This window comes from Halichoerus grypus, chromosome 9 (genome assembly GCF_964656455.1).
Source record: "Halichoerus grypus chromosome 9, mHalGry1.hap1.1, whole genome shotgun sequence".
Taxonomy (NCBI): Eukaryota; Metazoa; Chordata; class Mammalia; order Carnivora; family Phocidae; genus Halichoerus; species Halichoerus grypus.
Genome location: NC_135720.1, coordinates 113,315,924 through 113,331,338, shown reverse-complemented (window position 1 = coordinate 113,331,338; position 15,415 = coordinate 113,315,924). Strand labels below are relative to the sequence as shown.

Below are 15,415 nucleotides of genomic sequence, written 5' to 3'. Positions count from 1 at the left end.
CAAAAGTAAACCAGAGGGCGCCTGGGTGGCTCAGTCAGTGGAGCGTCTGCCTTCAGCTCAGGTCATGATCCAGGGGTCCTGGGATCGAGTCCCACATCGGGCTCCCTGCTGAGCGGGGAGCCTGCTTCTCCCTCTGCCTGCCCCCGCCTCCCCCGCTTGTTCTCTCTCTCTCTCTCAAATAAACAAAATCTTTAATAAAAAAAAAAGTAAACTGGAACTTCTCCTTCCAGGAAGATCAAGTAGACATACTCTCCCCTATTCTTCTTGCTCGGTACAAATAAAAGCCCCAACCGAGACACCGATGGCACAGACAAAGCCCAAACAAAAGTCTGCTCTCCCTAGCCAAAGGACTAGAAGAGAGGCAGCCTGGCAGGACAGAGAGCTGTGAAGAAAAAGAAAAATGGAAACAGAGGGTGAATAGCTCCCTAAAGATATCCACATCCTAATCAACAGAACCTGTGAGTATGTTACCTTATATGGCAAAAGATAATTTGCAAACCTGATTAGATCAAGGATCTTGAGATGGGAAGATTCCCCTGGATTACGTGGGTGGGCCTTAAATCCAATTGTGAGTATCCTCAGAGACGCAGAGGGAGCTTAGATACACACAGAAGAGGACCATGTAACCTCCAGGTGACCATGGAGGCAGAGACTGGAGGCGGAGATTGGAGAAATGCAGCCACAAGTCAAGGAATGCCAGCAGCCACTGGAAGCTAGAAGAGGCAAGAACAGATTCTCGACTAGAGTCTCCAGTGGGAGTACAGCCTTGCCCACAGTTTGATTTCAGCCCAAACTGACTGGCTTCTGACCTTCAGAACTGTGAGAGAGTATATTTCTGGTTTTGTTAAGTAAGCCATTCAGTTTGTGGTAATTTGTTACAGCAATCACAGGAAACTAATTCGTCCCTAGAGCCTCATGTAGCTCAGCCTACACCTTAATTTTAGCTGGTCAGACCCACTGTGGACTTCTCACACCCAGAACTGTAGATAATAAATTTGCCTTGTCTCAAGGCACTAAATTTGTGGTACTTAATACAGAGAGGGATTTCTTTAAACTTCATTAAGAACATTTATAAAAACCGGGGCGCCTGGGTGGCTCAGTTGGTTAAGCGCCTGCCTTCGGCTCAGGTCATGATCCCAGCGTCCTGGGATCGAGTCCCACAACGGGTCTTTGTTTAGTGGGGAATCTGCTTCTCCCTCTGCCTGTCACTCCCCCTGCTTGTGCTCTTTCTCTCTCTCTGACAAAGAAAATCTTAAAAAAAAAAAAAGAACATTTACAAAAACCTACAACCAATATTATATTTAATGGTGAAAAACTGAATGTTTTCCCCTTAAGATTAGGAACAAAGAAAGGATTCCACATTACCAGTCTTAAAATTCTGAGAGTTCTAGCCAGTGCAATAAGGCAAGAAAAGGAAATAATAGGCATCCATATCAGAAAAATTAAAGTGTCCCTATTTGCAGATTACGATTGTCTATGTAGAAAATTCCAAAGAATCTACAAGAAAATTATTAGAATAAGTGAGTTAAGATCACAGAATACAAAATAAACTTGCAAAAGTCCATTCTATTTGTAGAAATGAATATGTAGACACCACAATTAAAAATAAAACACCATTTGTAATCACTCAAAAAAATGAAACTCTTAGGTATAAATCCAATATGTTAAGGACTTACATGATAAAAATTACACAGTCCTGGGGCACCTGGCTGGCTCAGTCGGAAGAGCATGTGACTCTTGATCTCAGGGTTGTGAGTTCGAGCCTCACGTTGGGTGTAGAGATTACTAAGAAAAAGAAAACTTAAAAAAAAAAAATCTGCACAGTCCTGATGAAAGACTCAAAAAAGATCTAAATAACTGGAGAGATATACCATATTCATGGACTGGAACTTTCAACTTTGTAAAGATGTCAATTCTCCCCAAATTGATACACAGGTTTAACATAGTATCTATCAAAATTCCAGCAATTTTTTTTGTAGATATAAACAAGATTAGTCCATGGAAAGGCAAAGAAACTAGAATAGCTTAAAAACAAAACAAAACAAAACATTGAAACAGAAGAATAAAGTGGGAAGAATCAGTCTACCCAATTTCAAGACTTATTATATAGCTACAGTAATCAGTACTGTGTTGTGTGGAAGAGAGACAGACACATAGATCAGTGGAACAGAATAGAAAACCCAGAAAAGAGACCCAGACAAATATGCCAAATTTATAATGTGCAAAAGCAATTCAATAGAGGAAAGGTAGCCTTTTCAACAAAGATACTGGAGCAACTGGACATTCATAGACAAGAGGGAAAAAAAAGTACCTCAACTAAGTCTCACACCTTACACAAAATTAACTCTAATGGATCATAGACTTAAATGTAAAACAAAACTATACAACTTTCAGCAAAAAAAAAACTTAGGAGGAAATCTTTGGAATCTATGGCTGAGCAAAGAGTTCCTAGACTTGATGGCAAAAGCACAATCCATAAAAAGAAAACCTAATAAGTTGGACTTCATCAAAATTAAAACTTTTGTGCATCAAAGGACACTATCAAGAACGTGAAAAGACTATCCACAGAATAGGAGAATACATTTGCAAATCATTTACCTAACAAAGGTCTACTATCCAGAATATATAAAGAACTCTTACAATTCAACAACGAAACAACCCAATTCAAAAATGGGCAAAGGACTAAAACATTTTCCACTTAAGACATACAAATGCCCAAGAAACACATGAAAAGATACCCAAGATCACTAGCTATCAGGGAAATGCAAATCAAACCACAGTGAGATTTCATGTCACACCCACCAAGATTTCTGTAATTAAAAAAAAAAAAAAATCGGGCGCCTGGGTGGCTTAGTCAGTTGAGCATCTGACTCTTGGTTTCAGCTCAGGTGTCAGGCTCTGCACTCAGCAGGGAGCCTGCTTGGGACTCTCTCTCCCTCTGCCCCTCCCCTACTCACATGTGCACATGCTCCCTCTCTTTCTCTCAAATAAATAGCTCTTAAAAAAAAAAAAAAAAAGAAATTAAGAAAGAAAAAAAATTTCACCGAAACAAAAAGCAGAGTAGTGGCTGCCAGAGCCTCGGGGGAGGGAAGAATTAAGTGAGAGGTTAACGGGTATGTGACTTCCTTTTGAGGTGATGAAAATGTTCTGGAAGTAGACAGTGGTGATAGTTGACCAATATTGTGAATGTACTAAATGTCACTAATGGCAAGTTTTATATTATGTGTATTTTCCCTCAATGTTAAATATATATCCCTCAAGCCATGGGCAGGATGAAATGGTCAGGATCCCTGTCTCCTCTGTGTGGAAGCATGAGAAAATCAACCTGAAATTTCTAAGAAATGGATCATCCCAGATTTTAATTATGAAGTAGAAAGCAAGGTTCTACTGTCAGCTCAGTGTCTGCATCCCCCACCCACGCAGTCCTTTTCACAGAGGTCCCTTCAGAGCACCTCTGCCTCGAAGAGGGGGAGGCTTCCAAAATGTGGACTTTTAAGAAATTCAAATTAATCATTGCAAATCAGAGAATCCATCTAGGCAAGCTTCACTGTTTATCAAACATGCCCTTTTTTTGGGCTTCCCCATCCTGAGGATGTCTATCCAGGCCCTCCAGGGTTTCTGGTCATGGCCACACTGTTGACCCAGCTGTGTCACCCATCTCTCTAGAAAGGAAGTCAGTTAGGAACCAACCCGTGGCTGATGGAACTCAAATGCCCCTTCTGTTGTTCTTCCCAGATTCTGTGTGTTACAGGCAGCCCCCTCCATTCCCAAAATGGTGAGAACATTGTTTCTCTTCCCATTACCTTGAGAGCACATAGTGAATGTTCATTTTCTCTTGTCCATTACTTAAAAAGGGCCCAATCTAAGTGGAACATCTTCCTCATTTTGCTGTACGAGGTTGGGCTGGTCTGCGGCAGTCAGCCTGAGGAGGACGGGCTGGATCTCTACGTGCCAGGAGGCGAGCCTGGGCCCTTCCCAGAACCTCTCTCGTTTGTGATGCCAACAGGAGCTCACAGCTCCAACTGCCACCAGAGCCCCGGACTGGAAAGGGGAAGAAGGACGGCCGCTGTACCACCTCTAAATGCCCACGTGGCCTCTGTCAAAGCGGGGTGTCTAAGCTTAGAGATGAGGGAACAGGAAGCTCACGCAGCGGGAGAACAGGACCAACAAGAGACTTGATGCAAGTCAGTCACTGACCAAACAGTCCAAGCCTCCCCTCCAACTCCTGGAGAGCGGGAAATCCCATGAACTCAGAGGCGTGCCCTCTGCGGACCACTTGCTCACAGCACACAGCCCCGCAGCCTCAGTTTGCCCACCGCCCCCCACCCCTGCTGCAGCCCCGGCCACCGAAGCAGCAGCTGAGGCTCTTACTGTTTCCTCACTGCCTGCTCTATCATTTGAAACCCTCAGGGGAACTTGGTCCTCGAAGTGAAGTTTCTAAGAACTTTTTTCGACCATGCCCAAGCCCAAGCTGAACTGGACAAAACGACTTTCTGACTTGCAGAGAAGCCCTTCTGCTCACACTTTGGATAGTTCTACAGGCTTCTCGGAGCCCTCAGAGAGATGCTTTACCCTCAGAGAAATAATGCGAGCACCCAGGTGTCTTGGCTTCTCAGCTCTGCATGCTGAAGGGAGCACCTAGCCCGTGGGGGCAGACTGGGGGTCTTTTGGCTTCTTGGCTAGTTAGGGGCCCAGAGCACAGGGCCCAGACACAGCCGCGGCACAGGAAGAGTGGAGGTTTGCTTGCAGTTCAGAAGTTTATTAGTGAATGAGTTTGGGCCAGTTGGTGCTGACACGCCGCTCACTTCAGCCCTGGTGGACCGGCTGCGGGAGGGGAGGAGGCTTCCTGCTCTGATGTGTCACTGGTGAGGTCACCCCAGGAGAATGCCGAGCTCTCTCCTGGGTCCCACGGGCCAGGCTTGGAGCCGGTACATTCACAGAGACTCCACCTCGGTTTCCAGGGCCTGGGCTGGAGGGATGAGGGTTTTTAGGATCTCTGTGTAGTAGGGGCCAAACACCTTCTGATTGTGATGCGTTAGGCTGACAAACTTTTGGCCCAGTTCTGCCAGTTCTGCTTCAATGACAGTAAGGCCTCCGGGGAGGTCTAACAGGGATCGCTGCACACCGAGGACCAGACAGCATTTGAGAAACAAGTGGATCCGCTGATCTGTGAGCGGGGAAGAAGCAAACAACTTTCAGGGAGCCGCACGCTCCGCTCTACTCACTCAAGTTCTAAGTCAACCAAGATATTTACTAGCCCACCCACCTGGAGATAAGGACATTCGTTTTGTTCGCGAAGGGGGCTGCTATCTAGCTCCCAAGGACAAAGCAAAGATCACAAATGAGTGGGCTAGTAAATTTCTGACTGTTCAAAAGATGACTTAAGCCTCCCCCAGTAGATCCTGGTGAGTATCTAACATGAGGATCTTAGACCGATCCTTTGGATGGCTGAAGTTAAGAGCAAGGTCAAGTGCATGCCCTCCATTCCAACAGGGATGAGTCCTTGCTGTGGGAATATATCCTCCAGCTGATTTAGCATCAGCTTCTTGTTGCTGGGAGGTTGGGGGTAGATGTCATGTCTCGGACTATAGTCAGAAAATGACCCAGAAGTCCAGGGATGACTTAACCAGATTAGGTAAACAGGATGTCCTACCCAGAAGTCATGAATTCCTGGGTGCAAACCTTCCTTAGAACCAGAATCAGTCTTTAAACTGAAAGGAATATATTTTCAATCCAGCATTTTGAAAAAAACTAAAGCCTAAACAGTGACTTGCCCAATGATCCTGCTTTTTATTGTTAAATGGTTCAGTAACTGACTTCCAGGGATGGGATCTACCTCTCCCCAAAACGTTCTCACCACCCCCACAGGCATGCTCACCAATGACGCTGCGGACACAGTTCTCCTTCTTGGCAATGTTCTGGAGCTGTCCTATCAGAGATGCTGTGTTGTCACTGCTCAGAGCAGCCAGGCCCATGTTCTTGAGGCTTTGATGGATTTCCTGAGACACCTGTTCACTCACAGTCTGCATAGCCTCTTCAGGCCTGGACCATGAAGGAGAGTAGGCTGGTACCCAGCAGATGGCCCTGGCAGAGGCCCAGAGCCAGGGAAGCCCCATGCCAGAAGCTGGGCCCACTTGAGCAAGAGGGAGACTCCCAGCCCCCCTCCTGCCCTCACCCCCGTCCCTGGCAGCAGCAGGACCCAGCGGGAGGCTCAGTATCTTCACTGTTATGCTCCAGATTCTGACTATTCTCTATATATGAGACCATGTTCTACTTCTTAGAAAACAAGATAAACTATAAAATCAACTCTGGATAAGAGTTTGGTATCCACTCAATTCTTCAGCCCCATGGAATTTATGTATATATATGCATGTACATTTTTAAGACTTTCTTGGTCATTTGGTCATGGTCATTTGTCCTGTCACCAATTACAGTGACAAACCGGGCCTTCTGATTCCTTTTTTCCTCCGATGTGACACCCTGCACACAGATGTTCAATGAACATCGCTGACTGACTAATCAACTCCTGGATATACCTAAGACCAGTCCACTGGCAGGCATCCCCTCAAGGAGAGAATGATTGCTTTGTAGAAAACAAGATTGTGACTCATTTTGTAGTAAACTATCCTCCATACTACCCTTTTTGGAGGAAAGCTTTACTTTTCTTTGTCACAAGTCTCAAGACCATTATGGAAAGATATCAACGATCCCTGTGGATGGTTCCAGTCTTTGTGGCCTGCGGTGGAATGTAAGCAATCACTCGTTACCCAGCTCCGTCTTCCTACCACATGCTACCATCTCTCTAGAAAAGCTCTATGCAGCTCACCTGGAGTCGAACTCCTCCATCAGGTTTTTGGTTATGCGTTTCAGCTTATCCACAAACTGAGGTGAGCCGAACAAAACACTGCCAGAGAAACTGCTGGCCACCAGCAAAACTGAGGCCAGGACGGTCAACTGGTGCAACTGGGACTCCAGCTCCTGCAGCCGGGTCCTGTCCATCAGCAGCGTCTGGGGAAGTGGGGAAGAAGAGGCTGTCAGGAGGAGCCGGTCCAGATGGAGGTCCCAGACACAAAACAAGGCGATGCCCTCCTCGGGCCTACCTCAGGGAACTCTTCATTTGCAGGGTCCCAGAGAAGGAGGTTCAGGAACCCCTGGGACAGTACCATCGTAGGGCTGAGGGGCTCCGGGCTGCCGACTGCCTCGTTTGGAGAGCAGCAGGCCACAGTGGCGGAGTCGGAAGGGTCCAGGCAAGTCGGAAGTGGCGTGGTGAGGTCTGCGGCCGCTTGGGTCAGCCACTTGGTGGTGTGGTCAAGGAGGCCTAGGACAGGAAGAGAGCGGGCAAGCATCTGCGGCATCCGCCTCCCTAAAGCTTCAAGACTAAGGTTCTTTTCACGATCTGCTCCCGGTCAATAAATAAATGCTTTGGTCTGTCTTAGATAACTCTTCCTTCTCCCTCCCCCTTCCTGAGGAAGAAACTTTCTGTTCCCAAGAGACTGAGTACTCTCTAACATCACAGAAGTCAGACCCACACAAGGTCCCATCTTCTCACTCTGGACCTCCGGTTGTTTACATACTTGGCTGTTTATTGAGGAGTTCCTGGAATGTCGCCCGTTCATGCTGGATGGAATGTTCCTGCAGGTGGGGTTGAAGGCTCTGGATAGTATAGTTCACCATGTCCATTTTCATCAGGCCCAGAACCTGGAAGATCCCTCTGACAGAAGAGAAAATAAAATATACTATGAAAGGGGGGCACCTGGGTGGCTCAGTTGGTTAAGCAACTGCCTTCAGCTCAGGTCATGATCCTGGAATCCTAGGATCGAGTCCCACATCAGGCTCCCTGCTCAGTGGGGAGTCTGCTTCTCCCTCTGACCCTCTCCCCTCTCATGTTCTCTCTCACTCTCTCTCTCTCAAATAAATAAAATCTTAAAAAAAAAAAAAAGATTCTAAAAAAAAAATATACTATGAAAGGAAATCTAGTGAGAGGGGACCCTACAGAAAGTGTCATTAAATCACTGTGTTCCAGAGTGAGGAGAAGCTTTAAAATGAGTCCCACCTCCGGGGTGCCTGGGTGGCTCAGCTGGTGAAGCATCTGCCTTCAGTTCAGGTCATGGTTCCAGGGTCCTGGGACCAAGCCCTGAGTCGGGCTCCCTGCTCATCAGGAAGCCTGCTTCTCCCTCTGCCTGCCCCTCCCCCCACTCATGCATTTTCTCTCTCTCTGATAAATAAAACCTTTAAAAAAAAAAAAATTAGTCCCATCTTCTAAATTTACAAAAAACGGCACTGTGACTGAGAGGACTCAGGACCCCAGGCCCAGAGTAAGTGAAAAGCAGAGTGAGGAACAGAGAAGTCTCTGGACCTCGAAGCCTCCAGGCTAGCTCTCGCTCCACACGCTCATTCTATCATCCTTTTTCAAAGGCAGAGTCAGCAAGAGGAAACACACACCAGCAGGCTGATGAACCTTTCTGGGAAGGGGGACCACAAGTGACAACGTATCTGAAGCAATCTCTGCGCCAATCACTCTCTTCTGTTCTTTTCGTTTTTTTTTTTAAACTTTCTGGGTCTTGGTTTCTCCAACTATTAAATAGGGATAACCTCCCATCCCTGTCCCCTCACACTGTGTAAACTGCAATAAGAAAATCTGGGGAAAGGATGTTTGAACTCCTTGGAAGGATCACACAATGTTTTATAATATGATGTTACATAGGAGACCCAACCAAACTAAGGCCATCTTTGGGAGAAAGGGAAAAAAGCTAGTAGGCCAGCAAGGAGAGGACTGGTCAGGCCTTCAGTAGGGGAAGACCCAGCCAAGACGGGGCTATAATGGAGTGTCTGGCCCAGGGGCTGAGGCGGGTTCGAGGGACGGCAGTCAAGTTTCGCACCTCAGTAACCGAACAGGGTCCGTAATGTTCTCTAGCTTCCGCACGGCTTCGTCTCGAACTGGTGCGCACAGCAGAGTCATCATGTCAAGAATGTACTTAGAGAGAAGAGGGACATTGAGGGCCCCGTGTTCTGCTTTCCGCCCGAGGAGCTCCGTGTCCAGCGCTTCTTCAATCTCACTCCGTAGGCGGCTCTGGCGCGGTAAGAGCAGTGAGAGCAGGATCTGCCCAGGAGAGAAAGTCAAAGGGGGGGCTTTGTGTGTGGAGCCCCAAACCTTCTCTAACGCACAACCCCTTTAGCCAAAGACATCAGCCTGTCTTTTAGGGACCAAGAAGTGGGGTCCCTAAATTTTCCAGAGAATATTATTTATCTTTGTTGAGAGGCCGATGAGAGTTCGAGGCTTTAGGGGATCAATACAGCCACGGTGCATCATTTTCTAGGCAGAATGAGATGAAGAGACAAGTGACATCAAGGAGTGTGGATAAAAGAAATGCAAAGTACAATCAATATAAAATACACGTCACATGGTGATGAGAGACTCTTAATTTTATTTACTTTTTTTTATTAAAGATTTTATTTGACAGAGAGAGAGACACAGCGAGAGACGGAACACAAGCAGAGGGAGTGGGAGAGGGAGAAGCAGGCTTCCCGCTGAGCAGGGAGCCCGATGCGGGGCTCGATCCCAAGACCCTGGGATCATGACCCGAGCCGAAGGCAGACGCATAACAACTGAGCCACCCAGGCGCCCTGAGAGATCTTAATTTTAAAAAAGTGGGCTTTATTTCTTTGAGGGAGTGCGAGCGCTCATGTTGTGGGGAGAGGGGCAGAGGGAGAGGGAGAGAGAGGATCTCAAGCAGACTTTGCACTGAGCAGGGAGCCCAACAAAGGGCTCGATCTCAAGACCCTGAGATCGCAACCTGAGCCGAAACCGAGTCAGATGCTTAACTGACTGGGCCACCCTGGTGCCCCAATGCGGGCATTTTTTTTTAGATGATTTTACTTCAAAGAGCAAGGAAGAAATAGGCCAAGGAACAGTTAAGAGGCTCTGGAAATAGCCTATTAACCCCAAAACATGATTTCCCTGTGAAGAGAGACTCTCTTATTCTTCTCTGTTCCTCCATAACATACAGAACGTGGGGGGTAGGGGGGAGGAGTGGGGTTCAATGAAGAGTGTGTTGTCAGAGCAAGATGCCCAGCTATTTAGCTTCTCCACGCTCTCTACTGAAAATGGTAAACTATGCCAGTTACCGGCTGGAGGCTCTTAGCGCCGACTGCACCCTTCAGGGCCCACGGAAACAGGACCAGGCCCTCGAACTGTTTTTCCTTTGCTGGCTGGCCCAACGGTAAGTTTTGTTAGCAGAGGGTGCTAAAGAGAGACTGCGCAGCGAAGAGGTCTTCCCGCCTGGCCCTGCTGAGCTCCTCCGCGGCACGGTCCCGCGGCACCGCGGCTTTGCTTGGCTCGAATTACTGTGGCGTCCTTCTCCTGACTGCACCCTGACTCATACGAAAGCGGTACCGTGGGTGAGGTCTGACTCAAAAGGCCCTATCCCCGTTGGACCTGATGAGCGCGTGTAGCAAGTACTTTTGATGCCTTAGGAAAACGTGCAAACTACAGGATGGCAGATAAGCCCCACAAATGTCAGCGGCCTGTGGCCTCAGTGAAGGTGCTAGAGCTTCAGTGGTTTGCACCTTGTCAAGCTTTTCCCTCCCAGGTGAAAGACAACTCGCTGAACCTCAAACCACCCACCATGAAAAAGGACGCACAACGCTCATAGGTCTTTCTGGATTTCTGAGGCAACACATACCACGTTTGAGTTTGCTCCTGCAACACTCATCTAGGGTCACTCATCAGGCTTCCAATTTCAGGTGGGAACCAGAGCCAAGAGCAGGCTCTGCAGCGAGTCCAGGCCGCCTACAAGCTGCGATGCCATTTGGGCCGTGCGACCCAGCAGGTTCAGTGACACTTACCGTGTCCCCAGCAAGTAAGGGTGCTGTAACAGCCTCTGGCAGGCGCCAAGACAGCATCACAGCAAGACCTCTAGGACTTTAGGGCAGATCTATGCCCTCTTCCGCAAATCACTATTTGCCTTTTGAGAAATGGTTTCTGGCTTGCTCCTGGGCTTTTGCAGAAGTAAACATCTCACCGTAGGATACGGGGTGGCCGTGTGGCCTGAGCTTCCCATGAGGAACTAGGTGTTGTCTGCCCCACTTAACCATAAGATGAGGCCTGTCCCACAGCACTCTATCACCAGATGAAATGGCCTACAGGAGACCAAACATATACTGCGATAGGACAGACCTACAGAGCAGAATACAATAGAGAGCCCAGAAATAAAACCTGGAGATGTGATCAAATAATATTTGAAAACAATGTCAAGACCATTCAATGGAAAAAGGACAGTCTCTTCAGTAAATGGTGCTGAGGAAATTGGGTATCTACAAGTAAAAGAATGAAGTCAGGGGGCACCTGGATGGGTCAGTTGAGCATCTGACTCAGGTCGTGATCTCAGGGTCATGAGATTTCTGCACTGAGAGCAGAGTCTGCTTAAGACTCTTTCTCTCAGGGTGCCTGGGTGGTTCAGTTGGTTAAACATCTGCCTTTGGCTCAGGTCATGATCTCAGGGTCCTGGGATCGAGCCCCGCATCAGGTTCCCTGGTCAGCGGGGAGTCTGTTTCTCCCTCTTCCCCCCACCTCATGCTCTGTCTCTTTCTCTCTCTCAAATAAATAAAATCTTAAAAAAAAAATCTTTCTCCTTCTCCTTCTGACCCTCCCCCACTCTCTAATAAATTAATAAATCTTTAAAAAAATTAAGTTGGACCCTTACCTTACACCTTATAAAAATTTTAACTTGGGGCACCTGGGTGGCTCAGTTGGTTAAGCGTCTGCCTTCAGCTCAGGTCATGATCTCAGGGTCCCGGGATCAAGCCCTGCATCAGGCTCCCTGCTCAGCAAAGAGTCGGCTTGCCCCTCTCCCCCACCCCACCCCCACCCCACGCTCGTGCTCTCACTCTCTCTCTTAAATAAAATCTTAAAAAAAAAATTAACTTGGGGCACCTGGGTGGCTTAGTGGGCTAAGCCTCTGCCTCTGGCTCAGGTCATGATCCCACAGTCCTGGGATCAAGCACCGCATCAGGTTTCTCACTCAGCGGGAAGCCTGCTTCTCCCTCTCCCTCTGCCTGCCTCTTCCCCTGCTTGTGCTCTCTCTCTGTAAAATAAATAAATAAAATCTTAAAAAAAAATTAACTCAAAATGGATCAAGGACTTAAACAGAAGAGCTAAAATTCTAAAACTCTTAGAAGAAAATAAAGGAATAAATCTTCATAATCCTGGATTTGGCAAGACAGGACACCAAAAGTAGAAGGAACAGGCTAGATCAACTGGACTTCATCAGGAGCAAAACTTTTGTGCACAGGACACTATCAAGAGGGTGAAGAGACTACCCACAGAATGGGAGAATATATTTGCAAATCACTTACCTAAGAAGGGGCTACTGTCCAGAATACATAAAGAACTCTTACAACTCAACAAAAAAAGACAAACAACCCCATTTGAAAATGGACAAAGTACTTGAGTCAACCTTTCTCCAAAGACAACCCAGAACTTGGGCACTAAGCACAGGGAAAGACGCTCAGCACCATTAGCCATCAGGGTCATGCAGATCCAAACCACAGTGAGATTCCTCTTCACACCCACCAAGATGGCTATAATGAGAAAAGGAAAGCAGCACTGGGGAAAATGTGGGAAAGCTGGGACCTCACACCCTGCTGGTGGGAATGTACAGTGGTGTGGCCACTGTGGAAAACAGTTTAGTGGCTTCTCAAACTCAGCAATGCCACCCCTGTGTATATGCCCCAAAGAGCAGAAAACAGGTGTTCAAACACAATCTTGTACACGAGTGTTCATAGCAGTACTACTTGCAATAGCCAAAATGTGAAAACAACACAAATGCCCATCAACAGATGAATGGATAAACAAAATGCAGTATATCCATACAATATATCCATACAATGGAATTTTACTGGGCTATAAAAAGGAATGAAATTCTGACCCATGCTCACAACATGGACGAACCTTGAAAACATTATGCTAAAGTGAAATCTGCCACATACAAAAGGACAAATATCTTATGATTCCCCTTATATGAGGTAGCTGGGGTAGCCAAACACACAAAGTATAACAGAGGATACCAGACACTGGAGGAGGAGGGGAATGAAGAGTTACTGGTAATGGGTACAGTTTCTGCTTGGGAAGATAAGAACATTCTGGAAATGATAGTGTGATGGTCGCACAACGTTGTGAATGTACTTAATGCCACTGAATTTTAACACTTAGAAATGATTTAAAATGGTGGGGCGCCCGGCTGGCTCAGTTGGTAGAGCATGCAGCTCTTGATCTCAGGGTCGTGAGTTCAAGCCCCACATTGGGCATGGAGGCTACTTTAAAAAGAAAATAATTAACATGGTAAAAATTTTGTTATGTATGTTTACAATTTTAAAAATCCTAAAAGATATAAACAACTAAGCCCAAATAAGATGCCATTCCCCAGGGAGGATGAGCCAGCCACCTGGTGGCAGATGATTTCTTTGAACCTCTTCCATCGTGGAGGGGGCAAACTCACCCTCACTGGAACAGACACATATTCTGGATGTGGATTTGTCTTCTCTGTCTGCGATGCTTCTCATGAGCACCAACATCTGTGTACTTACAGAATGCCTTACCCACTATCCCAGTCCTGGCATGTCCCATACCATTGCATCTGATCACGGAGCATTTCAGAGCAAAGGAAGTGCAGCAATGGGTTCATACCCACATACCCCTTGAATCAACAGGCCTTAACTGAAAAGCAGAATGGCTTATTGAAGACTTGATTACAGCATGAGTTGAGGGACAATATCCTGAAGGGAAGAGGTTATGCCTTATAAGATGCAATATATTCTTTGAATCAAAGACCATTATATGGTGTCATTTCCCAAAGCCAGAAAACATGGTCCTGGGAATCAAGGGCTGGAAGTAGGACTGGTTCCTTTTACTTTTATACCTAATAACCTACCTGCAGAATTTCTGTTGCCCATCCTGCCAACTTTAGGCTCCACCGATTTGGGAGGAATGCTTGCATTGGTCCCAGTGAATGAGAAGATGAGACTGAACCTGGTCATTTTGGGCTCCTTATACCACTGAACCAATAGGGTGAAAAAGGAGTTATTCTAGTGGCTAGAGAAAATGATCCTGAGTACGGAGAAACCAGGCTGATGCTACACAATGAAGGCAAGAAGATTCTGAGGTTCTTCTCAGTACTTCCACACCCAATGATAAAGGTAACTGGGAAACCACAGCAAACATACAACAGCAGCAAAATGCTGAAGGACTCAGACTCTTTGGCAGTGAAGGTTTGAGTCACTTCGGCATATAAAGAAACCCAATCAGCTGAGGCTCGGGCTCAGGACAAGGGAAATATGGAATGAACAGTAGAAGGAAGCCATGCAGATCCACCATAGCCATGTGACCAAGTACAGAAACAAAGACTGTAAGTTTTCTCTTTGCCTGTCACAGGCATGGGTTTATTTGTCTATGCTGCCCATTTTCTTCTTCTCTCCTTCTCTTCCCACTATTATTTTACAGATTGGTTGTTGGCAGTTAACTTTACAATTAGGCCTTAAGTAACAGAATATTCAGCGGCACCGTGACTGAGTTTGATAGCAACCGGCACAGTAGCTGTAGGAGCTGTGAGTCTCCTCATTTTATGGAAAGAACGAGAACTTGTAAGACAACTGTATCTTAGCAGGTAGAAATAAGAGATTTTTTTCAAAAATTGCAATGTGTGTGGACGGGTGCGTATGGAAGCTAAGCAGCCAAAGGAGGGGAATGTGACAGTTACCAATTCATTGTCTCTCAGTTCCAAATCCATCATTCTCTTCTCTGCTCTGAGAAATGGAGTAAGTCCTTTAAATATTTTTCCTTCCCCAGGTGGCACAATTGTTAAGCTTCATCTGTAGAGGGCACTATTAGTTTTCTGGGCTGCATAACAAATTCCCATAAACTTAGAGCCTTCCAACAGCACACACATTTCTTTCTTATCTCACAATTTCTGTGGGGCAGGAGCCCAGCCACAGTTTAACTGGGCCCTCTGCTCGGGGTCTCACAAGGCTGCAGTCAAGGTGTGGGCTGGACTACATTTTCATTTGGAGGCTTGACTAGGAGGACTCGGCTACCAAGCTCACTCAAATCGCTGGCAGAATTCGTTTCCTTACAGCTGTAGACTTGATGGGTGGATGCTGCCCTCAGATCCTAGGGGCCAGCTGCATTTCCCTGCCCCCTGCCCCTCTCCAGAGGCCATTCACTGCATAGCCGTCTGCTTCTTCAAGGCCGGCAAGAGGGTTTCTCCGTTCTGCTAAGACAGGAGTCTTACACGGTGAAATGTATTTCTAGGCGCAACACGCCAGCACGCTTGCATACTGCTTAGAGGCAAGTTACAGATCTCGTCCACGCTCAAGGACAGAGGATCACACAAAGGTATGGATCACTGGTGGGGGGGGGCTC

General features: G+C 46.8%; 1 protein-coding gene across 10 annotated transcripts in view; it reads right to left on the bottom strand.

Moving 5' to 3' along the window:
• Nucleotides 1–4,434: 4,434 nt before the first annotated feature.
• TCP11 (t-complex 11) overlaps nucleotides 4,435–15,415 on the bottom strand; it is a 64,180-nt gene continuing 53,199 nt past the window's right edge. For 5 of the 10 annotated variants that reach the window (XM_078055454.1, XM_036096285.2, XM_078055455.1 and 2 more), the window contains 6 exons: nucleotides 8,880–9,100; nucleotides 7,575–7,711; nucleotides 7,101–7,318; nucleotides 6,827–7,008; nucleotides 5,879–6,042; nucleotides 4,437–5,167 (listed from right to left, as the gene is read on the bottom strand). In XM_078055454.1, coding sequence (XP_077911580.1) covers nucleotides 4,935–5,167; nucleotides 5,879–6,042; nucleotides 6,827–7,008; nucleotides 7,101–7,318; nucleotides 7,575–7,711; nucleotides 8,880–8,962 — 1,017 coding nt within the window. In that variant the 5' untranslated portion in view covers nucleotides 8,963–9,100 and the 3' untranslated portion in view covers nucleotides 4,437–4,934. Of the gene's footprint in view, nucleotides 5,168–5,878; nucleotides 6,043–6,826; nucleotides 7,009–7,100; nucleotides 7,319–7,574; nucleotides 7,712–8,879; nucleotides 9,101–15,415 lie in introns of all 10 variants that reach the window. The other 5 variants (XM_078055452.1, XM_078055450.1, XM_078055451.1 and 2 more) reach the window with 3 other exon arrangements.